This window comes from Hemitrygon akajei, unplaced genomic scaffold (genome assembly GCF_048418815.1).
Source record: "Hemitrygon akajei unplaced genomic scaffold, sHemAka1.3 Scf000121, whole genome shotgun sequence".
Classification (NCBI taxonomy): domain Eukaryota; kingdom Metazoa; phylum Chordata; class Chondrichthyes; order Myliobatiformes; family Dasyatidae; genus Hemitrygon; species Hemitrygon akajei.
In genome coordinates, this window is record NW_027332007.1 from 1,541,040 (window position 1) to 1,568,463 (window position 27,424).

The 27,424-nt window shown below is 54.1% G+C and overlaps 1 protein-coding gene across 1 annotated transcript; it reads right to left on the minus strand.

Moving 5' to 3' along the window:
• Positions 1–692: 692 nt before the first annotated feature.
• Positions 693–16,582, minus strand: LOC140723628 (uncharacterized). The gene is made up of 6 exons (XM_073038203.1): positions 16,397–16,582; positions 13,485–13,604; positions 13,244–13,300; positions 10,275–10,397; positions 1,569–1,691; positions 693–794 (listed from the first exon to the last, which is right to left on the minus strand). Exons 1-6 carry the CDS (start codon positions 16,580–16,582, stop codon positions 693–695), a joined length of 711 nt encoding a protein of 236 aa, XP_072894304.1.
• Positions 16,583–27,424: the final 10,842 nt, after the last annotated feature.

Here is a 27,424-nt window from a genome sequence, read left to right on the forward strand (position 1 = left end):
CACTGGGTAACAGAGAGAGAGAAAGAGGGCGATGAGGAGAGGTGAAGATTGGCATCGCAACATGGCAGCCCCAACCAGCATACGATGCAGAGCGTCGAGATGGCGGGGAGAGGAGAGCGAGGGGAGGGAGGGAAGGGGTTTGCGAGTGATGGGATGGGAAGGAGGGTGACAAGATGGTGAGTGTGAGGGAGTGGGAAGGAGGGTCTGACTGTCACACAATGGCAGTCGGCAGAAGGTTAAATGGAGAGATGTGAGAGCGGGCACCGAGGGGAAGGAGAGGAGGGATGAGGAGTTGAGATTGAATAAACAGGGAGGGAAGTGAGTGGAAGGTGAGGAAAAGGGTTTGCCCCATTCTATGATGCGGGGAGAGCGGTTGTCAATGGTAACCATCACAAAATGGCCGCCAGCCAGGGTGAAATGGGCGGTGATAGAGGGGAGAGCGAGGGGACAAAGAGCGGAGTGTTTCAGGAGTGACGGGAGCCGAGGGTGGGAGAGGGCGGCTCGTAACAAGGGAGATGGAACTGCGGGGTTCCCACGGGGGAGGAATGTGACTACGGGAAGAGGCTAGCACCGTTACCCTCCCCTCCCCTCCTCAGTCTCGAAAGTCCTGCTTTGACTTTTCTTTTGGGCTGAGCCTCAGATCGTTCGGCCCAAATCCTTCAGGCTGTCCCGTAGAGTAGGGGGACGTGTCGTCACTGGGGCCCGTCAAAGGCAGGAGTGGGCGCCGGCTTGCCGAAGAAGACGGAGGCGAGGTCTGGCGGTGCGGGCTGGTTGGCGTGGATCACCACCATTTTCTGCAGGGTGGGGGAGAGGGAGGGGTCAGATCGATGAGGGAAGAAAGATAAAGTGAGGAGAGGAGATGAGACCCTCTCAGTCCCCTCTGTCCCCTCTTCTCTCTCCATCTCTTCCCCCACCTCTCTCTCCTCACCCTATCCTCCTCGCCCCACCCTATCCTCTCTCAACCCCTCTTCACCCTATCCTCCTCCCCTCTTCCCACCCTATCCTCCTCTCTCCACCCCTTCCACCCTATCCTCCTCTCTCCACCCCTCTTCCCACCCTATCCTCCTCTCCCCACCCCATCATCCTCTCTCCACCCCTCTCCACCCTATCCTCCTCTCCCCACCCCATCATCCTCTCTCCACCCCTCTCCACCCTATCCTCCTCTCTCCACCCCTCTCCACCCTATCCTCCTTTCTCCACCCCTCTTCCCACCCTATCCTCCTCTCTCCACCCCTCTCCACCCTATCCTCCTCTCTCCACCCTTCCCACCCTATCCTCTCTCCACCCCTCCACCCTATCCTCCTCTCCCCACCCCATCATCCTCTCTCCACCCTATCCTCCTCTCTCCTCCCCTCTCCCCACCCTATCCTCCTGTCTCCACCCCCTCCACCCATCCTCCTCTTTCCACCCCTCTCCCCACCCTTTTATTCCTTTTCTGCCCCCATCTCTCTCTACCCCTCCACTCTCTTGTTCTCTCCCCACGCTGTTCACCTCCCCCATCTCTTGTCCCCATGCCCCATCCCTCGCCGCCCACACACACCCCCCGTGCACAGGAAGATCCCACTCACCACCGGAGGCTGTGCGGCGCAGCACTCGAGGTCCCTGCAGTTGGCGATGGCCGTGAGGACGGACATCACCAGCGAGACCAGGCAGTTGACCAGCAAGATCACCGTGATCCCGCTGACAAACCTCTGCGAGATTCGGTGTTTGGCGGAGGGAGCATGGGAGGGGGGAGAGAGCCAGACGGAAAGAGAGGAGTGGAGAGGTGGAGAGAGAGGGAGAGAAATGGGGTGAGAGTGAGAGGTGAGAGACAGAGAGGAGAGAGAGAGAGGGAGGGAGGGGCATAGGTGGAGATGGCCGGGGAAGAGAGAGGGGTGAGGGAGAGTGGGTATTGGGGTAGGCGGAGGTGGAGAGACCCAGACGGGGAGGAAGAGAAGGGGGGCAATGGGTGAGGAAGAGAGGGGGTGAGTGGGAGAGAGATGGGGGTAGGGAAGGGGGAGAATGAAGAGAGGTAGCAGAGGACAGTTGATCGAGGGAGAGACATGAGAGTCAGATGGGGGAGAGAGAGGTGAGAGGCAGGAGATGAGAGAGGTCGGACAGGGAAGGCAGAGAAGGGTGGAAAACAGAGAGGGGCAGAGACAGAGAGAGTGAGACATGGACAGGGTGAGAGGTGGAGAGGGGTGAAAGAGGGAGAGGGGTGAGAGACGGAGAACTTTAGCCTTCGATTAACGGAACACACCAAGTTTTGGTTTATAACCATATAACAATTAATGCATGGAAACAGGCCATCTCGGCTCTTCTAGTCCGTGCCGAACGCTTACTCTCACCTAGTCCCACCGACCTACACTCAATCCATAACCCTCTATTCCTTTCCTGTCCATTTTTTTAATGACAAAATCGAACCTGCCTCTACCACTTTTACTGGAAGCTGCTACCACTCTCTGAGTAAAGAAATTCCATCTCGTGTTGCCCCTAAACTTTTGCCCCCTAACTCTCAACTCATGTCCTCTTGTCTGAATCTCCCCTACTCTCAATGGAAAAAGCCAATCCACGTCAACTCTACCCCCCTATAATTTTAAATATCTCTATCAAGTCCCCCCTCAACCTTCTACGCTCCAAAGAATAAAGACCTAACTTGTTCAGCCTTTCCCTGTAACTTAGGTGATGAAACCCAGGTGACATTCTAGTAAATCTCCTCTGTACTCTCTCTATTTTGTTGACATCTTTCCAATAATTCGGTGACCGGAACTGTACACAATACCCCAAATTAGGCCTCACCAATGCCTTGTACAATTTTAACATTACATCCCAACTCCTATACTCAATGCTCTGATTTATAAAGGCCAGCCTACCAAAAGCATTCTTCACCACCCTATCCACATGAGATTCCACCTTCAGGGAACTATGAACCATTATTCCTAGATTCCTAGATTTTCCTAGATTTATGGTTCCCTGGAAGTCGGGTCACAGGCAGACGGGGCGGTGAAGGCGGCGTTTAACATGACCGCCATCGTCGGACAGGGCACCGTGTACCGGAGGCGGGAGCTCACAGGGATTTACGAGGGTGTCGCCGGGTCTCGAGGGGCTGAGTTATGGAGAGAGGTCGGGCAGGTAGGGACTTCATTCCCTGGAGCGTAGGGGGGAATCTTGAATCATAGGGCACAGGTTTTAGAGATTTAATAGGGGACCCGATGGGAAAATTTTTCACACAGAGGGTGTTCCATCTGTGGAAGGAGCTGCCAGAGGAAATGATCGAGGCAGGTACATTAACGACACTCGGAGAGGGACACGGATAGGAAAGATTTAGAGGGATACGGGTGGTCCATCTGTGGAAGGAGCTGCCAGAGGAAGTGATCGAGGCAGGTACATTAACGACACTCGGACAGGGACACGGATAGGAAAGGTTTAGAGGGATACGGGTGGTCCGTCTGTGGAAGGATCTGCCAGAGGAAGTGGTCTGGACAGGAACATTAACAACACTCGGACAGGGACACGGATAGGAAAGGTTTAGAGGGATACGGGTGGTCCGTCTGTGGAAGGAGCTGCCGGAGGAAGTGGTCGAGGCAGGTACATTAACGACACTCGGACAGGGACACGGATAGGAAAGGTTTAGAGGGATACGGGTGGTCCGTCTGTGGAAGGAGCTGCCAGAGGAAGTGGTCGGGGCAGGTACATTAACGACACTCGGACAGGGACACGGATAGGAAAGGTTTAGAGGGATACGGGTGGTCCGTCTGTGGAAGGAGCTGCCGGAGGAAGTGGTCGAGGCAGTAAATTAACGACACTCGGACAGGGACACGGATAGGAAAGGTTTAGAGGGATACGGGTGGTCCGTCTGTGGAAGGAGCTGCCGGAGGAAGTGGTCTGGGCAGGTACATTAACGACACTCAGACAGGGACACGGATAGGAAAGGTTTAGAGGGATACGGGTGGTCCGTCTGTGGAAGGAGCTGCCGGAGGAAGTGGTCGAGGCAGGTCCATTAACGACACTCGGACAGGGACACGGATAGGAAAGATTTAGAGGGATACGTGTGGTCCGTCGTGGAAGGAGCTGCCGGAGGAAGTGGTCGAGGCAGGTCCATTAACGACACTCGGACAGGGACACGGATAGGAAAGATTTAGAGGGATACGTGTGGTCCGTCTGTGGAAGGAGCTGCCGGAGGAAGTGGTCGAGGCAGGTACATTAACGACACTCGGACAGGGACACCGATAGGAAAGATTTAGAGGGATACGTGTGGTCCGTCTGTGGAAGGAGCTGCCGGAGGAAGTGGTCGAGGCAGGTACATTAACGACACTCGGACAGGGACACGGATAGGAAAGGTTTAGAGGGATACGGGTGGACTGTCTGTGGAAGGAGCTGCCGGAGGAAGTGGTCGAGGCAGGTACATTAACGACACTCGGACAGGGACACGGATAGGAAAGGTTTAGAGGGATACGGGTGGTCCGTCTGTGGAAGGAGCTGCCGGAGGAAGTGGTCGAGGCAGGTACATTAACGACACTCGGACAGGGACACGGATAGGAAAGGTTTAGAGGGATACGGGTGGTCCGTCTGTGGAAGGAGCTGCCGGAGGAAGTGGTCGAGGCAGGTACATTAACGACACTCGGACAGGGACATGGATAGGAAAGGTTTAGAGGGATACGGGTGGTCCGTCTGTAGAAGGAGCTGCCGGAGGAAGTGGTCGAGGCAGGTACATTAACGACACTCGGACAGGGACACGGATAGGAAAGGTTTAGGGGGATAGGGGTGGTCCGTCTGTGGAAGGAGCTGCCGGAGGAAGTGGTCGAGGCAGGTACATTAACGACACTCGGACAGGGACACGGATAGGAAAGGTTTAGAGGGATACGGGTGGCTCCGTCTGTGGAAGGAGCTGCCGGAGGAAGTGGTCGAGGCAGGTACATTAACGACACTCAGACAGGGACACGGATAGGAAAGGTTTAGAGGGATACGGGTGGGTCCGTCTGTGGAAGGAGCTGCCGGAGGAAGTGGTCGGGGAGGTACATTAACGACACTCAGACAGGGACACGGATAGGAAAGGTTTAGAGGGATACGGGTGGGTCCGTCTGTGGAAGGAGCTGCCGGAGGAAGTGGTCGGGGAGGTACATTAACGACACTCAGACAGGGACACGGATAGGAAAGGTTTAGAGGGATACGGGTGGGTCCGTCTGTGGAAGGAGCTGCCGGAGGAAGTGGTCGGGGAGGTACATTAACGACACTCGGACAGGGACACGGATAGGAAAGGTTTAGAGGGATACGTGTGGTCCGTCAGTGGAAGGAGCTGCCGGAGGAAGTGGTCGAGGCAGGTACATTAACGACACTCGGACAGGGACACGGATAGGAAAGGTTTAGAGGGATACAGATGGTCCGTCTGTGGAAGGAGCTGCCGGAGGAAGTGGTCGAGGCAGATACATTAACGACACTCGGACAGGGACACGGATAGGAAAGGTTTAGAGGGATACGGGTGGGTCCGTCTGTGGAAGGAGCTGCCGGAGGAAGTGGTCGGGGAGGTACATTAACGACACTCGGACAGGGACACGGATAGGAAAGGTTTAGAGGGATACAGATGGTCCGTCTGTGGAAGGAGCTGCCGGAGGAAGTGGTCGAGGCAGGTACATTAACGACACTCGGACAGGGACACTGATAGGAAAGGTTTAGATGGATACGTGTGGTCCGTCTGTGGAAGGAGCTGCCGGAGGAAGTGGTCGGGGCAGGTACATTAACGACACTCGGACAGGGACAGGGATAGGAAAGGTTTAGAGGGATACGGGTGGTCCGTCTGTGGAAGGAGCTGCCAGAGGAAGTGGTCGGGGCAGGTACATTAACGACACTCGGACAGGGACACGGATAGGAAAGGTTTAGAGGGATACGGGTGGGTCCGTCTGTGGAAGGAGCTGCCGGAGGAAGTGGTCGAGGCAGGTACATTAACGACACTCGGACAGGGACACGGATAGGAAAGGTTTAGAGGGATACAGATGGTCCGTCTGTGGAAGGAGCTGCCGGAGGAAGTGGTCGAGGCAGGTACATTAACGACACTCGGACAGGGACACGGATAGGAAAGGTTTAGAGGGATACGGGTGGGTCCGTCTGTGGAAGGAGCTGCCGGAGGAAGTGGTCGGGGAGGTACATTAACGACACTCGGACAGGGACACGGATAGGAAAGGTTTAGAGGGATACGTGTGGTCCGTCAGTGGAAGGAGCTGCCGGAGGAAGTGGTCGAGGCAGGTACATTAACGACACTCGGACAGGGACACGGATAGGAAAGGTTTAGAGGGATACAGATGGTCCGTCTGTGGAAGGAGCTGCCGGAGGAAGTGGTCGAGGCAGGTACATTAACGACACTCGGACAGGGACACGGATAGGAAAGGTTTAGAGGGATACGGGTGGGTCCGTCTGTGGAAGGAGCTGCCGGAGGAAGTGGTCGGGGAGGTACATTAACGACACTCGGACAGGGACACGGATAGGAAAGGTTTAGAGGGATACAGATGGTCCGTCTGTGGAAGGAGCTGCCGGAGGAAGTGGTCGAGGCAGGTACATTAACGACACTCGGACAGGGACACTGATAGGAAAGGTTTAGATGGATACGTGTGGTCCGTCTGTGGAAGGAGCTGCCGGAGGAAGTGGTCGAGGCATGTCCATTAACGACACTCGGACAGGGACACGGATAGGAAAGGTTTAGAGGGATACGGGTGGTCCGTCTGTGGAAGGAGCTGCCGGAGGAAGTGGTCGAGGCAGGTACATTAACGACACTCGGACAGGGACACGGATAGGAAAGGTTTAGAGGGATACGGGTGGGTCCGTCTGTGGAAGGAGCTGCCGGAGGAAGTGGTCGGGGCAGGTACATTAACGACACTCGGACAGAGACCCGGATAGGAAAGGTTTAGAGGGATACGGGTGGGTCCGTCTGTGGAAGGAGCTGCAGGAGGAAGTGGTCGAGGCAGGTACATTAACGACACTCGGACAGGGACAGGGATAGGAAAGGTTTAGAGGGATACGGGTGGACCGTCTGTGGAAGGAGCTGCCGAAGGAAGTGGTCTGGGCAGGTACATTAACGACACTCGGACAGGGACACGGATAGGAAAGGTTTAGAGGGATACGGGTGGCTCCGTCTGTGGAAGGAGCTGCCGGAGGAAGTGGTCGAGGCAAGTACATTAACGACACTCAGACAGGGACACGGATAGGAAAGGTTTAGAGGGATACGGGTGGGTCCGTCTGTGGAAGGAGCTGCCGGAGGAAGTGGTCGAGGCAGGTACATTAACGACACTTGGACAGGGACACGGATAGGAAAGGTTTAGAGGGATATGGGTGGTCCGTCTGTGGAAGGAGCTGCCGGAGGAAGTGGTCGAGGCAGGTACATTAACGACACTTGGACAGGGACACGGATAGGAAAGGTTTAGAGGGATACGGGTGGTCCGTCTGTGGAAGGAGCTGCCGGAGGAAGTGGTCGAGGCGGGTACATTAACGACACTCGGACAGGGACACGGATAGGAAAGGTTTAGAGGGATACGGGTGGTCCGTCTGTGGAAGGAGCTGCCGGAGGAAGTGGTCGAGGTGGGTACATTAACGACACTCGGACAGGGACATGGATAGGAAAGGTTTAGAGGGATACGGGTGGTCCGTCTGTAGAAGGAGCTGCCGGAGGAAGTGGTCGAGGCAGGTACATTAACGACACTCGGACAGGGACACGGATAGGAAAGGTTTAGGGGGATAGGGGTGGTCCGTCTGTGGAAGGAGCTGCCGGAGGAAGTGGTCGAGGCAGGTACATTAACGACACTCGGACAGGGACACGGATAGGAAAGGTTTAGAGGGATACGGGTGGTCCGTCTGTGGAAGGAGCTGCCGGAGGAAGTGGTCGAGGCAGGTACATTAACGACACTCGGACAGGGACACGGATAGGAAAGGTTTAGAGGGATACGGGTGGTCCGTCTGTGGAAGGAGCTGCCGGAGGAAGTGGTCGAGGCAGGTACATTAATGACACTCGGACAGGGACACGGATAGGAAAGGTTTAGAGGGATACGGGTGGGTCCGTCTGTTGAAGGATCTGCAGGGGGAAGTGGTCGAGGCGGGTTCATTAACGACACTCGGACAGGGACACGGATAGGAAAGGTTTAGAGGGATACGGGTGGGTCCGTCTGTGGAAGGAGCTGCCGGAGGAAGTGGTCGAGGCAGGTACATTAACGACACTCAGACAGGGACACGGATAGGAAAGGTTTAGAGGGATACGGGTGGTCCGTCTGTTGAAGGAGCTGCAGGAGGAAGTGGTCGAGGCAGGTACATTAACGACACACGGACAGGGACACAGATAGGAAAGATTTAGAGGGATACGGGTGGTCCGTCTGTGGAAGGAGCTGCCGGAGGAAGTGGTCTGGGCAGGTACATTAACGACACTCAGACAGGGACACGGATAGGAAAGGTTTAGAGGGATACGGGTGGTCCGTCTGTGGAAGGAGCTGCCGGAGGAAGTGGTCGAGGCAGGTACATTAACGACACTCGGACAGGGACACCGATAGGAAAGATTTAGAGGGATACGTGTGGTCCGTCTGTGGAAGGAGCTGCCGGAGGAAGTGGTCGAGGCAGGTACATTAACGAAACTCGGACAGGGACACGGATAGGAAAGGTTTAGAGGGATACGGATGGGCCGTCTGTGGAAGAGGCTGCCGGAGGAAGTGGTCGAGTCAGGTACATTAACGACACTCGGACAGGGACACGGATAGGAAAGGTTTAGAGGGATACGGGTGGACTGTCTGTGGAAGGAGCTGCCGGAGGAAGTGGTCGAGGCAGGTACATTAACGACACTCGGACAGGGACACGGATAGGAAAGGTTTAGAGGGATACGGGTGGTCCGTCTGTGGAAGGAGCTGCCGGAGGAAGTGGTCGAGGCAGGTACATTAACGACACTCGGACAGGGACACGGATAGGAAAGGTTTAGAGGGATACGGGTGGTCCGTCTGTGGAAGGAGCTGCCGGAGGAAGTGGTCTGGGCAGGTACATTAACGACACTCAGACAGGGACACGGATAGGAAAGGTTTAGAGGGATACGGGTGGTCCGTCTGTGGAAGGAGCTGCCGGAGGAAGTGATCGAGGCAGGTACATTAACGACACTCGGACAGGGACACGGATAGGAAAGATTTAGAGGGATACGGGTGGTCCGTCTGTGGAAGGAGCTGCCGGAGGAAGTGGTCTGGGCAGGTACATTAACGACACTCAGACAGGGACACGGATAGGAAAGGTTTAGAGGGATACGGGTGGTCCGTCTGTGGAAGGAGCTGCCGGAGGAAGTGGTCGAGGCAGGTACATTAACGACACTCGGACAGGGACACGGATAGGAAAGGTTTAGAGGGATACGGGTGGTCCGTCTGTGGAAGGAGCTGCCGGAGGAAGTGGTCGAGGCAGGTACATTAACGACACTCGGACAGGGACACGGATAGGAAAGGTTTAGAGGGATACGGGTGGTCCGTCTGTGGAAGGAGCTGCCGGAGGAAGTGGTCGAGGCAGGTCCATTAACGACACTCGGACAGGGACACGGATAGGAAAGGTTTAGAGGGATACGGGTGGTCCGTCTGTGGAAGGAGCTGCCGGAGGAAGTGGTCGAGGCAGGTACATTAACGACACTCGGACAGGGACACAGATAGGAAAGGTTTAGAGGGATACGAGTGGTCCGTCTGTGGAAGGAGCTGCCGGAGGAAGTGGTCGGGGCAGGTACATTAACGACACTCGGACAGGGACACGGATAGGGAAGCTTTAGAGGGATACGGGTGGTCCGTCTGTGGAAGGAGCTGCCGGAGGAAGTGGTCGAGGCAGGTACATTAACGACACTCGGACAGGGACACGGATAGGAAAGGTTTAGAATGATACGGGTGGTCCGTCTGTGGAAGGAGCTGCCGGAGGAGGTCGTCGAGGCAGGTACATTAACGACACTCGGACAGGGACACGGATAGGAAAGGTTTAGAGGGATACGGGTGGTCCGTCTGTGGAAGAAGCTGCCGGAGGAATTGGTCGAGGGAGGGAGGGGTGAGGAGAGGAGAGAGGGGCCGCTACAACAGAGGGGAGGGAGGGTTCGGAGGAGGCTTTTGCGTGGAGTGAGGAAGCGCTACCGCGAGGGGAGCAGGGTGGCGCCGCGGGAGAGGGGGAAGGCCGTGGGTGCGAGGTGGGGGTGTGTGGATGAGGGCTGGCTCGCTAGTGTGTGTGTGTGTGTGTGTGTGTGTGTGTGTGTGTGTGTGTGTGTGTGTGTGTGTGTGTGTGTGTGTGTGTGTGTGTTGGGGGGCGGGCGGAACACTCACCATCCGGCATCCGGTGTAGCAGTACCCGATGCAGGGGAAGATGCGGACGTTCAGCGAGTACAGGATGACGGCGGGAGTGCAGGCGAGGGCGCAGATCACATTCGCAACCAGGCAGGCGATCGTCTGCCGTAGAGAGAGAGAGAAAGAGAGAGAGTGAGTGTGGGAGGAAATAGCAAAGGATAAATTGAGAAGAGGCAGAGGAGGGGGGAGGAGGAGAGAGAGAGAGAGAAAGGGAGAGAGAGAGGGAGTGTGGGAGGAAAGAGCAAAGGATAAATTGAGAAGAGGCAGAGGAGGGGAGAGGAGGAGAGAGAGAGAAAGGGAGAGAGAGTGGGAAGGGGAGAAACAAGGAGCGAGAGAGATAAGTTTGAAAGGGACAGTGGAAGTGACGGGAGGGGGAGACCAACTGAACAGGGAAAGCAGCGAGAGGGGGGAGAGAGAGAGTGTGTGTGTGGAAACGGTGCGGGAGGAGGGACACAGAGAGAGAGTGGGAGAGGAATTGAAAAGGGAGGAGAGAGGGAGGATCGAGAGAGGGTGAGAGGGATGCAGAAAGAGAGTGGGGGAGAGAGATAAGATACGGGGCGATGGAGAGAGAGAGGGAAGGAGGGGGAGAGAGAGAGAGAGCCAGAAAGTAGAAAGGGAGATAGGAACAGGGAGAGAGAGAGAGAAATTGGAAAGGAGGTGGGGGGTGAGAAAGACTTGTTTACTATGGTGTGGGAGGTGGAGTTATCTGATGGACAATGAATGATTTTCCCTGTGGCTTGTTTTGAATAGAACACTACAGCACAGTACAGGCCCTTCAGCCCTCCATGTTGTGCCGACCCAAATAAACCTTAAAAAATAGTACTAAACCCACACTACCCCGTTACCCTCCATTTTGGACTGTGACTCCTGCCAACTGAGCTTGAATGAGTTTGAGAACTTTATTTTTACCTCTATATAGGCATAATATTGCTAACTCTTGGTTTACTTTCTTACTATATTTGGAAGTTACGATTAAAATAGTGAGTTGTTAACAGCAACACCGGGCTCCGGCTGTATTCTGTTCCATTCACAGGGTCGTGTGTACGTGACAGAATGTAGAGGGGCGAGAGAGAGAGAGAGAGAGAGAGAGAGAGAGAGAGAGAGAGAGAGAGAGAGAGAGAGAGAGAGAGAGAGAGAGAGTGGGAGAGGAATTGAAAAGGGAGGAGAGAGGGAGGATCGAGAGCGGGTGAGAGGGATGCAGAAAGAGAGTGGGGGAAAGAGATAAGATACGGGGGGAATGAGAGAGAGAGGGAAGGAGGGGGGGAGAGAGAGAGAGCCAGAAAGTAGAAAGGAAGTGGAGATAGGAACAGGGAGAGAGAGAGAGAAATTGGAAGGGAGGTGGGGGGTGAGAAAGACTTGTTTACTATGGTGTGGGAGGTGGAGTTATCTGATGGACAATGAATGATTTTCCCTGCGGCTTGTTTTGAATAGAACACTACAGCACAGTACAGGCCCTTCAGCCCTCCATGTTGTGCCGACCCAAATAAACCTTAAAAAATAGTACTAAACCCACACTACCCCGTTACCCTCCATTTTGGACTGTGACTCCTGCCAACTGAGCTTGAATGAGTTTGAGAACTTTATTTTTACCTCTATATAGGCATAATCTTGCTAACTCTTGGTTTACTTTCTTACTATATTTGGAAGTTACGATTAAAATAGTGAGTTGTTAACCGGGCTCCGGCTGTATTCTGTTCCATTCACAGGGTCGTGTGTACGTGACAGAATGTAGAGGGGCGAGAGAGAGAGAGAGAGAGAGAGAGAGAGAGAGAGAGAGAGAGAGAGAGAGAGAGAGAGAGAGAGAGAGAGAGAGAGAGAGAGAGAGAGAGAGAGAGAGAGAGAGAGAGAGAGAGAGAGAGAGAGAGAGAGAGAGAGAGAAGAGAGAGAGAGAGAGAGAGAGAGAGAGAAGCGAGGAGATGGACAGAGAGAGGGACAGTGGTAAGGGAGAAAGGAGAGCGGGTTGGTAGTCCCAGAGATGGAAGGAAAGTGGAAAAGAGATGGGGGAGTGACACGGAGAGTGAAAATGGAGGAGAGGCGGGAAGGATCAGAGGGAGAGAAGGGGAGCGTGAGAGGGCGAAGAGAGAAGAGTGGACAGAGGGAGATGGTGTAGAGAAGAGATGAAGAAATCGGGAGAGGGAGCGCAGGGAAAAGGGAGGGGAAAGAGAGAGAGAGTGAGAGAGAGAGGAAGAGGAGGAAGAGAAATGTGAGAGACACCGCGATGGGGGATAAAGAAAGGGAGAAGAAAGAGGGGAAGTGAGAGAGAGGGTGGGGGAAGGAGAGAAAGAGGTGGAAGGAGAGAGAAGAGGGAAGGAGAGAGAGGGGAGAGAGGGAGAAGGAGAGAGAGGGGGAGAGGGGGGAGGAGAGAGGGAAAAGAGAGAGGGGAGGAGAGAGTGAGAAGGGGAGGAGAGAGAGAGCGAAGGGGAGGGGAGAGAGACTGGAGGAGGAGAGAGGGGGGAAGGAGAGAGAGGAGAGAGGGGAGGAGAGAGGGAGAAGGAGGAGAAGAGAGAGAGTGGAGGGGAAAGAGACTGAAGGAGGAGAAGGGAGAAGGAGAGAGAGGGGGAGAGAGGGGAGGAGAGAGGGAAAAGAGAGAGGGGAGGAGAGAGTGTGAAGGGGAGGAGAGAGAGAGCAAAGGGGAGGGGAGAGAGACTGGAGGAGAAGAGAGGGGGAAGGAGAGAGAGGAGAGAGGGAGAAGGAGGAGAAGAGAGAGAGTGGAGGGGAAAGAGACTGAAGGAGGAGAAGGGAGAAGGAGAGAGAGGGGGAGAGAGGGGAGGAGAGAGGGAAAAGAGAGAGGCAGGGGAGGAGAGAGAGGGGGTGGAGGGAGAGTGGGAAGAAGAGAGAGAGAGAAGGCTGAAGGGGAGAGAGAGAAGGGCGAAGGAGAGAAAGATAGAGGCGGGGAAGGGGAGAGAGGGAGAGGGGAAGGATACGGAGGCAGGGAACTGCAAACTCACCGTGGATTTGTTTGGACACTTGTGAACAGCCTTGATTAACATCCCGGCCACTGTGGACTGAATAAACCGTGTCAGGCGATCAATTCTGAGCAGGTGCAACTCCCACCTCACCGCCCCCTCTCCCCCTAGTTTCCCTCAGCCCTCCCTCTCCATCGCCGGTCGCCTCCCCCTCCGCCCCTCTCCCTCGTGGCCGCCTCCCTCCTCGCTGACCCGGCCCTGCCCGCGGGGGGGCCGCACTCACAATGACGCCCGTCCACCAGGGAGTGCCGACCAACATGGCGTAACCCAGCTGCCAGCGGGCGATGAACAGGATCAGCAGACCCAGCAGAGCGCTGGAGATCCCCGAGGCCATTTGCCCGAACTGCGGGGGAAACATAGAAAATGAGAAACATAGAAAATAGGTGCAGGAGTAGGCCACTCGGCCCTTCGAGCCTGCACCGCCATTCAGTATTGTCATGGCTGATCATCCAACTCAGAACCCCGTACCTGCTTTCTCTCCATACCCCCTGATCCCTTTAGCCACAAGGGCCATATCTAACTCCCTCTTAAATATAGCCAAAGAACTGGCCTCAACTGTTTCCTGTAGCAGAGAATTCCACAGATTCACCACTCTCTGTGTGAAGAAGTTTCTCCTCATCTCGGTCCTAAAAGGCTTCCCCTTTATCCTTAAACTGTGACCCCTCGTTCTGGACTTCCCCAACATCGGAAACAATCTTCCTGCATCTAGCCTGTTCAATCCCTTTAGAATTTTATACGTTTCAATAAGATCCCCCCTCAATCTTCTAAATTCCAGCGAGTATAAGCCTAGTCGATCCAGTCTTTCTTCATATGAAAGTCCTACCATCCCAGGAATCAATCTGGTGAACCTTCTCTGTACTCCCTCTATGGCAAGAATGTCTTTCCTCAGATTAGGGGACCAAAACTGCACACAATATTCTAGGTGCGGTCTCACCAGGGCCCTGTACAACTGCAGTAGAACCTCCCTTCTCCTGTACTGAAAGAGAGGGGGAAGGGGTGAGAGGAAGGGGAGGGAGGGAGGAGAGAGGAGTGGCGGGGGTTTGAAGGGGAGGGGGTGAGAGAGGAGGAGGGAGCTTGAGGGGGAAGGGAGTGGCGGAAGGAGAGGCGGGCGGAGATGGGGAGGGGGAGAGGAGTGTGAGGGACGGGGGCGGACAGTAGGGAGGTGTGGAGAGAGAGAGATGAAGCGGGAAAGAGGGGGTGTGGGTGAGAGGGAGAGGGTGGAAGAGAGGGCAGGGAGGTGCAGGGATGGGGAATGTGTGGGGACAGAGACAGACAGGGAGTTAGAGGGGGCAAGGTGCGGGTGTGAGGGGGTGAGAGCTGGGGACAGATAGCAACAAAGAGTACAGGCAGTAAACAGGACGTTCAGCTACAAAGTAGTGCCGAATAAACTAAAATAGTTTTCAAATGGAGAACACAACTTATGTCCACAAATTGCCCATATTCATCCATTTTCCATGTATTCAGTACAGGGGGACCTCGGCGTACGAGGGTGGGACACGGACCGTGAACGGTGGGGAGTGACGAGGGACGGGGGGACCTCGGCGTACGAGGGTCGGACAGCACCGTGAACGGTGGGGAGTGTCGAGGGACGGGGGGACCTCGGGGTACGAGGGTCGGACACACACCGTGAACGGTGGGGAGTGTCGAGGGACGGGGGGACCTCGGCGTACGAGGGTAGGACACGCACCGTGAACGGTGGGGAGTGTCGAGGGACGGGGGGACCTCGGCGTACGAGGGTAGGACACGCACCGTGAACGGTGTGGAGTGTCGAGGGACTGGGGACCTCGGCGTACGAGGGTAGGACACGCACCGTGAACGGTGGGGAGTGTCGAGGGACGGGGGGACCTCGGCGTACGAGGGTAGGACACGCACCGTGAACGGTGTGGAGTGTCGAGGGACTGGGGACCTCGGCGTACGAGGGTAGGACACGCACCGTGAACGGTGTGAAGTGTCGAGGGACTGGGGACCTCGGCGTACGAGGGTAGGACACGGACTGTGAACGGTGGGGAGTGTCGAGGGACGGGGGGACCTCGGCGTACGAGGGTAGGACACGCACCGTGAACGGTGGGGAGTGTCGAGGGACTGGGGACCTCGGCGTACGAGGGTAGGACACGGACGGTGAACGGTGGGGAGTGTCGAGGGACGGGGGACCTCGGCGTACGAGGGTAGGACACGGACGGTGAACGGTGGGGAGTGTCGAGGGTCGGGGGGACCTCGGGGTGCGAGGGTCGGACACACACCGTGAACGGTGGGGAGTGTCGAGGGACGGGGGACCTCGGCGTACGAGGGTAGGACACGCACCGTGAACGGTGTGGAGTGTCGAGGGACGGGGGGACCTCGGCGTACGAGGGTAGGACACCCACCGTGAACGGTGGGGAGTGTCGAGGGACGAGGGGACCTCGGCGTACGAGGGTAGGACACGCACCGTGAACGGTGGGGAGTGTGGAGGGACGGGGGGACCTCGGCGTACGAGGGTAGGACACGCACCGTGAACGGTGGGAGGTGTCGAGGGACGTGGGGACCTCGGGGTACGAGGGTAGGACACGGACCGTGAACGGTGGGGAGTGTCGAGGGACGGGGGGACCTCGGCGTACGAGGGTCGGACACGGACTGTGAACGGTGGGGAGTGTCGAGGGACGGGGGGACCTCGGCGTACGAGGGTGGGACACGGACCGTGAACGGTGGGGAGTGTCGAGGGACGGGGGGACCTCGGGGTACGAGGGTTGGACACGGACCGTGAACGGTGGGGAGTGTCGAGGGACGGGGGGACCTCGGCGTACGAGGATCGGACACGGACTGTGAACGGTGGGGAGTGTCGAGGGACGGGGGGACCTCGGCGTACGAGGGTGGGACACACACTGAGAACGGTGGGGAGTGTCGAGGGACGGGGGGACCTCGGCGTACGAGGGTTGGACACGGACCTTGAACGGTGGGGGAGTGTCGAGGGACGGGGGGACCTCGGGGTACGAGGGTTGGACACGGACCTTGAACGGTGGGGGAGTGTCGAGGGGCGGGGGGACCTCGGGGTACGAGGGTCGGACACACACCGTGAACAGTGGGGAGTGTCCCTTCCCTAGCCGCCCCCCCCCCTCCCGATATCGACACGGCCCCGCGGCGGATCCCTCGGCCACCCACCGCTAGGTTTCTCAGTCTCCTCCTGGTCGCCTCCCTCTCGGCCTCGGCCGCCTCCTCCTCTCGGCCGGGGATCACGTAGGTCCCCGGCGGGAGCTGCGCGCTGGCGTAGGACGGCGGGAATCCCGGGATCTGGCACAGCGGCTCCGTCACCAGGAACGTTGTGTCCACCTTCGCCGGGATCGGCATCATGGAGAGAGGCTGCGGGGAGGGGGGGTGGAGGATGGAAGGGAGAAGAGGGTCTTTGACCGGTGTACTGTCCATTAAACCCTCCCTCAGTCCATCTTGTACTCCCCTCCCCGTGTCATAGATCATAGAACGTAGATCAAGAACAGGCCATTGGGCCCACAATGTTGTACCGTCCAAGCTGAAACTCAAATCAAAAACGACACCAATCCCTTCACCTTCCTCATCTCCACGTGCCTCTCCAAATGTCTCTTAAAAACCCCTAATGTATTTGCCTCTACCGGCAGATCAGGCATCCACCACTCTCCGAGTAAAAAAAAACTTACCCCTCACATCCCCCCCCCCCCCCCCCGTCACTTTCAGTGCCTGCCCTCTGGTATGAGAGATGTCAACCCTGGGAAACAGATACCCCCCTGTCCACTCTATCTATGCCTCTCATAATCCGGTAAACTGCTCTCAGATCTCCCCTCGGCCTCCAGCGAAAACAACCCACGTTTATCCAGCCTCTCGTGACAGCACATGCCCTCTAAACCAGGCAGCGTCCTGGTGAATCTCTTCTGCCCCCTCTCCAAAGCCTCGACATCCTTCCCGTACTGGGACGGCCAGAACTGTCCACAATTCTCCAGGTGTAGCCTGACCAGAGTTTGATAAAGTTGCAACATCACCCGCTGACTCTTGAACTCAAAGCCTCGACTAACAAAAGCGAGCGTCCCGTAAGCCTCCTTAGCCGCCTCATCGACCTGCGTGGCCGCTTTCAAGGAGCTGTGAACCTGGATCGCAAGATCCCTCTGCTCAGCGACTCTGTTAAAGATCTTGCCATGAACACAGTACGTTCCACTGTAGGAAACATCCTCTCCACATCCACTCTATCTGTGTCCTCTGGTCCTAGACTCCCCCACTATAGGAAACATCCTCTCCACTTCCACACTATCTGTGTCCTCTGGTCCTAGACTCCCCCACTATTGGAAACATCCTCTCCACATCCACTCTATCTGTGTCCCCTGGTCCTAGACTCCCCCACTATAGGAAACATCCTCTCCACATCCACTCTATCTGTGCCCTCTGGTCCTAGACTCCCCCACGATAGGAAACATCCTCTCCACATCCACTCTATCTGTGTCCTCTGGTCCTAGACTCCCCCACGATAGGAAACATCCTCTCCACATCCACTCTATCTGTGTCCTCTGGTCCTAGACTCCCCCACTATAGGAAACATCCTCTCCACATCCACTCTATCAGTGTCCTCTGGTCCTAGACTCCCCCACGATAGGAAACATCCTCTCCACAACCACTCTGTCTGTATCCTCTGGTCCTAGACTCCCCCACTACAGGAAACATCCTCTCCACATCCACTCTATCTGTGTCCTCTGGTCCTAGACTCCACCAATATAGGAAACATCCTCTCCACATCCACTCTATCTGTGACCTCTGGTCCTAGACTCCCCCACTGTAGAAAACATCCTCTCCACATCCACTCTATCAGTGTCCTCTGGTCCTAGACTCCCCCACTATAGGAAACATCCTCTCCACATCCACTCTATCAGTGTCCTCTGGTCCTAGACTCCCCCACGATAGGAAACATCCTCTCCACATCCACTCTGTCTGTATCCTCTGGTCCTAGACTCCCCCACTATAGGAAACATCCTCTCCACATCCACTCTATCTGTGACCTCTGGTCCTAGACTCCCCCACTGTAGAAAACATCCTCTCCACATCCAGTCTATCAGTGTCCTCTGGTCCTAGACTCCCCCACTATAGGAAACATCCTCTCCACATCCACTCTATCAGTGTCCTCTGGTCCTAGACTCCCCCACGATAGGAAACATCCTCTCCACATCCACTCTGTCTGTATCCTCTGGTCCTAGACTCCCCCACTATAGGAAACATCCTCTCCACATCCACTCTATCTGTGTCCTCTGGTCCTAGACTCCCCCACTATAGGAAACATCCTCTCCACATCCAGTCTATCTGTGACCTCTGGTCCTAGACTCCCCCACTATAGGAAACATCCTCTCCACATCCACTCTGTCGGTGTCCTCTGGTCCTAGACTCCCCCACTATAGAAAACATCCTCTCCACATCAACTCTATCTCTGTCTTCTGGTCCTAGACTCCCCCACTATAGGAAACATCCTCTCCACATCCACTCTGTCTGTATCCTCTGGTCCTAGTCTCCCCCACTATAGGAAACATCCTCTCCACATCCACTCTATCTGTGTCCCCTGGTCCTAGACTCCCCCACTATAGGAAACATCGTCTCCACATCCACTCTGTCGGTGTCCTCTGGTCCTAGACTCCCCCACTATAGGAAACATCCTCTCCACATTCACTCTGTCTATATCCTCTGGTCCCAGACTCCCCCACTATAGGAAACATCCTCTCCACATCCACTCTATCAGTGTCCTCTGGTCCTAGACTCCCCCACTATAGGAAACATCCTCTCCACATCCACTCTATCAGTGTCCTCTGGTCCTAGACTCTCCCACGATAGGAAACATCCTCTCCACATCCACTCTGTCTGTATCCTCTGGTCCTAGACTCCCCCATTATAGGAAACATCCTCTCCACATCCACTCTATCTGTGACCTCTGGTCCTAGACTCCCCCACTGTAGAAAACATCCTCTCCACATTCACTCTATCTGTGACCTCTGGTCCTAGACTCCTCCACTATAGGAAACATCCTCTCCACATCCACTCTATCTGTGTCCCCTGGTCCTAGACTCCCCCACTGTAGAAAACATCCTCTCCACATCCACTCTGTCGGTGTCCTCTGGTCCTAGACTCCCCCACTGTAGAAAACATCCTCTGCACATTCACTCTATCTGTGACCTCTGGTCCTAGACTCCCCCACTATAGGAAACATCCTCTCCACATCCACTCTATCTGTGTCCCCTGGTCCTAGACTCCCCCACTATAGGAAACATCCTCTCCACATCCACTCTATCTGTGTCGTCCCCCCACCCCCCCCCCCCACACCACCACCACCCCATTCTTCTAACCTGCAGGTTCAGGCCCGGAGCCGCCAGTTGCTCCTCATACGTTAACCCTTTCAGTCCCTGCATCATTCTCGTCAACCTCCTCTGGGCCCCTCTCCAACCTGGTGGCATAAGCATCGATTCCTCCTGCCGGTTAATTGCCTACTTCCTCTCCCTCACCACTCCTCTTTCCTGTCCCCCCACCCCCACCCCCACTGCCTCAGCTTGTCTTCTTACCTGCCCGTTACCTCTCCCTGGTGCTCCTCCCACTTTCTGTTCGTCCTTGTTCTTCTGTCCTCTCCGATCAGATCCCCCCCCCCAGCCCTGTATCTCTTCTACCAATCAGATCCCCCCTTCTCCAGCCTTTTATTTCTTTCACCAATCAAATCACCCCTTCTCCAGCCCTTGTACCTCTTTCACCAGATTAGACGATAGACAGTAGGTGCAGGAGTAGGCCATTCGGCCCTTCTAGACAGAACCGCCATTCACTGTGATCATGGCTGATCATACACAATCAGTACCCCGTTCCTGCCCTCTCCCCATATCCCTTGACCCCGCTATCTATAAGAACTCTATCTAACTCTCTCTTGAATGCATCCAGAGACTTGGCCTCCACTGCCTTCTGGGGCAGAGCATTCCATATATCCACCACTCTCTGGGAGAAAAAGTTTTTCCGCATCTCAGTTCTAAATGGCCTATCCCTTATTCTTAAACTGTGGCCTCTGGATCTGGACTCACCCATCAGCGGGAATATGATTCCTGCCTTCAGCGTGTCCAATCCGTTAATAATCTTATCACCCCCCCCCCCCCCAACCATCTCCTTCATCTCTTTCACCAATCAGATTCCCCTTTGGCCATCTCCTTCATTTCTTTCACCAATCAGATTCCCCCCTAACCAGCTCCTTAATCTCTTTCACCAATCAGATCACCCCTTTCTCCAGCCCTGTATTTCTTTCACCAATCAGATTCCCCCTTAACCATCTCCTTAATCTCTTTCACCAATCAGATCACCCCCTTCTCCAGCCCTTTATCTCTTTCGCCAATCAGATCCCACTTTCTCCTGCCCTTTATTTCTTTCACCAATCAGATTCCTCCTTAACCATCCACTTCATCTCTTTCACCAATCTGATCACCCCAATTCCAGCCCTGTATTTCTTTCACCAGTCGGATCACCCCCTTCTCCGGTTCTTTAGCTCTTTCACCAATCAGATACCCCTTTAACCATCTCCTTTATCTCTTTCACCAATCAACTTCCCAGCTCTTTAATTCACCCTCTCCCGGGTTCACCAATCACCTGCCTATTCGTCCTCACCGCACCCCACACCTTCTAACTCTGAAAGCTCCCTCCCCACGCAGTCCCGATGAAGGGTCTCGGCACCAAAGACATCGACTGTCTCCTCTCTCCCAGGGATGCTGCCTGGCCTGCTGAGTCCCTCCGGCATTTTGACTGCGTGTTTCTTTGGATTTCCAACATGTCTGTGTCTGGGTTTCCCGTGTCTGTGATCACACCCTTGCCTTATATTCCAGTGCTCTGGAAACGAACGTTCATATTCCATTTGCCTTCACCGCCAACGACTCAACCCTGCGAGTTAATCTTCAGGGGATCCGGCACGAGGCCCTCCGCACCTCCGATTTCTATATTTCCCCTCCACTGGGAGAAGAAGGTGGGACAATTTTTCACCCATTCCAACAGCAACAGGGCGGGTTCGTCGTCTATAGCTCAGCGTTCAACACCATCCTGATGGAGAAGTTGCAGAACCTGGGCCTCTGGACCTCCCTCTGCAATTGGATCCTCGACTTCCTAACCGGACGATCACAATCTGTGCGGATCGGTGATAACATCTCCTCCTCGCTGTCGATCAACACTGGCGCACCTCAGGGGTGTGTGCTTAGCCCACTGCTCTACTCTCTCTATACCCTTGACTGTGCGGCTAGGCAGAGCCCAAATACCATCTACAGATTTGCAGATGATACAATTATTGTTGGTGGAATCTCAGCTGGTGACGAGAGGGCGTACAGGAGTGAGATATGCCAACTAGTGGAGCGGTGCCGCAGCAACAACCTGGCACTCAACGTCAGTAAGATGAAAGAGCTGATTGTGGACTTCAGGAAGGGTAAGATGAAGGAACACATACCAATCCTCATAGAGGGATCAGAAGTGGAGAGAGTGAGCAGCTTCGAGTTCCTGGGTGTCAAGATCTCGGAGGATCTAACCTGGTCCCAACGTATCGATGCAGTTATAAAGAAGGCAAGACAGCGGCCATACTTTATTAAGAGTTTGAAAAATTTGGCATGTCAACAAATGCACAAAACTTCTTTAGATCAACTATGGAGAGCATTCTGACGGTCTGCATCACCGTCTGGGGTGGAGGGGCTACTGCACAGGAAAAACGCTGCAGAGGGTTGTAAATCTATTCAGCTCCATCTCGGGTAGTAGCCTACAAAGTACCCAGGACATCTTCAGGGAGTGGTGTCTCAGAAAGGCAGCGTCCATTATTAAGGACCCTCCAGCACCCAGGGTATGCCCTTTTCTCACTGTTACCATCAGGTAGGAGGTACAGAAACCTGAAGTCACACACTCAGCGATTCAGGAACAGCCTCTTCCCCTCTGCCATCCGATTCCTAAATGGACATTGAACCCTTGGACACTACATCACTTTTTAAAATATGTAGTGTTTCCGGTTGTTTTGCACGATATTAATCTATTCAATATGCGTATACTGCAATTGAATTAATTATTTATCATTATTTATTTCTTCTATATTGAACTGCTGCTGCTAAGTTAACATGCCGGTGATAATAAACCTGATTCTGATTCTGACAGAGGGAGCGTGTGAACACTGGCGGCAGTCCCAGCCTTGGCCAGCAGAGGTCGCCGGCGCGCCGTGTATTTCACCGGACGGGGCGGGGCGCTTGGAAATCAGTCTGGGTTTTAATCCGTCTACGGAGGTACAAGACCAGACAATTCCTCACGCTGTCGTGCATCTGCCCTAATCCCTCATCTGCCCATCTCGCTTCAGGAAGGGGAAAACCGGCAAGGTGGAGAGTATCCCGGACAGAAATGGAGGGGGCTCCCCTGCACAGGATCGGGAAAAGCCGCAGGGAGCTGCAACCCAGCCCGCTCCACCAGGGGGCGGTACTCTCTCCAGCGCCCGGGACATCGTTAAAAGCTGCCGCCCTTCATTAAGGACCCCCATCTCACAGGACATGCCCTCTTATCATTGCTACCATCAGGGAGGGGGTACAGAAGCCTGAAGGCACACACTCGGCGATTCAGGAACAGCCTCTTCCCCTCCGCCGTCCGATTTCTGATCCCGTGAACAGATCCACGCTTTTTTTTTGTACTGCTAATTTAACTTAATTCTGAACTTCCGTAAGTTATACTTCAACGGAGTGACGGAGATGGGGACGCTGAGGGGTTTCAGATGGAGGGAAGCGGAAAGTGCGAAGTGAGTAAGGAGTTGGGGGAAGGATGAGGAGAGCGGGATTTGAGGGAGATGGGGTGAGGGAGATAGAGAGGAAGGGGTGACAGGAAGAGAAAGGGAACGGTCGGAAATGAGTAAACAGTGGGGGAAGACGGAGGAGGTGGGATTTGAGAGAGATGGGCTGAGAGGGATTGGGAGGAAGAGGGGGATGGAGAGGGAAGGGAGAGTCAGAAATGAGTGAGTACAGTGGAGGGAGGAGGAGATTTGGGGAAGATGGGGTAAGGTGGATAGAGAGGAATAGGGGGTCGTCGAGGGATGGGAGAGTCGGAAATGTGAGTGGAGTGGAGGGACGAGGTGCGATTTGAGGGAGATGAGGTGAGGGGGTAGAGGGGGGGGCAGGGAGTGGGAGGGGAGGGTCGGAAAAAAGTGAGTGATGGAGGAAGTGGGATTTAAGGGACATGGGGTGAAACGATAGAGAGGAGGCGGGCAGAGATGGAGCAGAGAGTCGTAAATCAGTGAGTGGTGAAGAGCTCCATCTTGGACACTAGCCTACAAAGTACCCAGGACATCTTCAAGGAGCGGTGTCTCAGAAAGGCAGTGTCCATTATTAAGGACCCTCCAGCACCCAGGGCATGCTCTTTTCTCAGTGTTACTATCAGAGAGGAGATAAAGAAGTCTGAAGGCACACACTCAGCGATTCCGGAACAGCTTCTTCCCCTCTGCCATCAGATTCCCAAATGGACATTGAGCCCTTGGACACTACATCACTTTTTAAAAATATATGGTATTTCTGTTTTTTTTTTGCAGGATTTTAATCTATTCGATATATGTATACTGTAATTGAACTACTTATTTATTATTATTATTTTCTTCTATATTGAACTGCTGCTGCTAAGTTAACATGCCGGTGATAATAAACCCGATTCTGATTCTTTCAGAGGGAGCGTGTGAACACGGGCGGCAGTCCCAGCCTTGGCCAACAGAGGGCACCGCTGCGCCGTGTATAGACCAGACAATTCCTCACGCTGTCGTGCATCTGCCCTAATCCCTCATCTGCCCATTTCGCTTCAGGAAGGGGAACAGAGGCAAGGAGGAGAGTAGTAAATCTGCGAAATGCTCTGCCGCAGACTGCGGTGCAGGCCAAGTCCGTGGGTGCATTTAAAGCGGGGGTTTGACCGCCTCCCGATCGGTCAGGGCATCAAAGGATGTGTTGAGAAGGCAGGTGTGTGTGGTTGAGTGCGATCCGGGACTCGATGGGCTGAATGGTGATCGATGCAGATCGGTCGATGGATCACCAGTGAGCAGTTTGCAAGTTCCGAAGATCTATCCCGGGCCCGACACGCCGATGCAGTGACAGAGAAGGCCTTTTAAGAGACTCCAGGATAGGTACATGGAGCTTAGAAAAACAGAGGGCGATGGATAACCCCAGACAATCTATAAAGTAAGGACATATTCGGCACAGCATTGTGGGCCGAATGGCCTGTATCGTGCCACAGGCTATCTGTGTTTCTGAGGCCCGGCAGGGGCGAGGCTGGGATTCTGGGTTACCCAGGGGGTCACCACCAAAGAACATCGGACAACACAACACAGGAACAGGCCATTCGGCCCCCCAATATTGTGCCGTATCCACAGGTCAGCTCCCTCCACACCGTACCATCATTCTCCGGATCAGTTACAGAGTGAAGCTCACTCCACACTGTCCCATCACACACTCTCATGATCCTTTCGGTTAGTCCTGACGAAGGGTCTCGGCCCGAAACGTCGACAGCGCTTCTCCCTGTAGATGCTGCCTGGCCTGCTGTGTTCCACCAGCATTTTGTGTGTGTGTTGTTGCCCACATAGATGAAGATTTGTTCTTCATTTCTAAGCGGTTCCGCTCGAAAGGAAGTGCAGCATCCATGTCGTTCATGATGTGGGGTTTTAATAGCTGCGAACCTCGCCGGTGTTGATGTGCATCCGACATTGCCTCTACACTCCCTCGAAACTGATTCTCAGCTCTTGAAAGAGACCTCCCAGGTCATACCAGGTTTTCCTGTACAGACCTGGGTCACCAGACATCAATGCCGCAGATCCGGCCCTCAGAAGTCCATCAACCTCCCGGTGCATCCGCGGATTTTGATTGGGCAGCGCACAGGGAGACTTCACAGGCAAACACTCATCCACGCAGGTGACAAGTCGGTGACAACTGATTGTCAGCGAGTGGGGATGTCATTTCCAATCAGCACAGACAGCGGACTCCAGACTCGAAGGTGAATCGCTGAATGCAGTCCAATTAACAACAGTCCCGTAAGCACTACTGTGCCTCCCTTGTCCGTATCTTCTTGGTCCTCACTACTGGGCTGGGAATGAAAAACAAACAGATAGTAATAATAGGACATTCATTGGTTTTAGGAATAGACAGAAGTTTCTGTGGACGAGAAGGAGATTGGAAGATAGTAGGTAGCAGGATGGGTGAAATGTCGGATAAGGGTCACAGCATTATTAATTATGAAGATTGGGAAAAGGAGGGGGACAAGCAGCCAAGATTGTGACCTTCGGGCTATCAATTATATGGACAGGACGAGTAATGATGTCCTGCAAAATGAGTTCCGGTATTTAGGTGATAAATTAAAGGACCTGAACATAATGGTCGCCGAGAGCATGGAATTACAGGGAATTTACTAGAGTATGAGGAGCATTGGCTAGCCAGCAGAAAATAGAGAGCGGGAATAAAGGGATTCTTTTCTGTCTGGCTCCCGATTGCCAGTGGAGTTCCACAGCAGTCGGTGCGTGGACCGCTGCTTTTTACGATGTACGTCAATGATTTGGACTGCGGTATTTATGCATCTGTGGTTACATTTGCCGTTGATAGGTGGAGGAGCGGGTAGTGTTGAGCAAGGAGAGCCTGTAGAGAGACTTAGATAGTTTAAGGGAATGGCAAAGAAGTGGCAAATGAAGTACAGTGTTGGAAAAGTGTATGGCCATGCACTTTGGTGGAAGAAATAAACGGGCAGACTATTACTAAATGGGGAAAGAATTCAAAATGCAGAGATGCAAAGGGACTTGGGAGTCCTTGAGCAAGATGCCCTAAAGTTTAACCTCAAGGTTGAGTCGATTGTGAAGAAGGCGAATGCAATGTTGGCATTTATTTCTGGAGGGATAGAACATAACAGCAGGGATGTGATTTTCAGGCTCTACAAGGCCACACGGAGTATCGTCTGCAATTTGGGACTCCTGATTTCAGAGAGGACTCACTGACATTGGAGAGGCTTCAGAGAAGATTCACAAGGATCAGTCCAGGAATGAAAGGGTTACCGTATGAGGAATGTCCGGCAGCTCTTGGGCTGCATTCCCTGAAGTTCAGGAGAATGAGGGCGGATCTGATAGTAACACTCCAAATCTTAAAAGGCCCGAACAGATTAGATATGGCAAAGTTATTTCCCATGGTAGGGGATTCTAGGACAAGAGGGCGCGGCTTTAAGATTGAACGACGTCCTTTTAGAACTCAGATGCGGAGAAAATTACTTTAGTCAGAGGGTGGTAAATCTGTGGAATTCGTTATCACGAGCATCTGTGGAGGCCAAGTCATTGGGTGCATTTAAGACAGAGATAGACAGGTTCTTTATTTACCAGACCATCAAAGGGTAAGGGGCGAAAGCAGGGGAGTGGGAATGACAGGAAGAATTCGATTAGCCCATGATTGACTGGCGGAGCAGGCTCGATGGGCCGAATGGCCTGCTTCTGCTTCTATATCCTATGGTCGTATAGTCTTATATCGCAATTGCTACTCGCCCTACGTACTACCGACGCTTGAAATATGAACATGACACAGTTCAGCAGGTGGCGAAGGAGATGGTGCAGGAGTGAGGACTTCAGAATTTGGATCATTGGACTCTCTGCAACGGAAGGTCGGACGTTTATAATAGGGACGGATTGCACATTAACTGTATGGGCACCAAAATGGTTGTGTTTTGTGTTTCTGCTGCGAGACGCTTAAAATAAAGTTGTGGTGAAATGGTAATTGGTGTGACATGTCAGCTAGTGTTGTGGGGAAAGCAGATATTGAGCCTACACTCAAAGGCATGGCCGAAAAGTTGGGCAGGATGGAACTAATAATCTGAATCGGTCTATTTCAATACAGTGCGTATTTTAGGTAAGGCAGAATGTCTTAGAAAATGGATCAGCACGTGGAGTTGTGATATTGTAGTCATTGGTAACAATTGCATGCGGGCTGGACGGCGCTGGCAGCCCGATGTTCCCGGTTTCCATTGTTTTGAAAATGGTAAAAAGGAGTGGCGGTTATTAAATGGGAAAAGGTGGCATTACCAGGCATGGAATTCGTCACAATAGAGCTCAGACAGGACGGACTGGAGGGCTCCTCTAATGAGTCTGCATGAGGAGAACAGGATAAAAGTAATGATCACCTTACTGACTTTACATTGAAGAGGTGCGGAATTGAGAGGAGG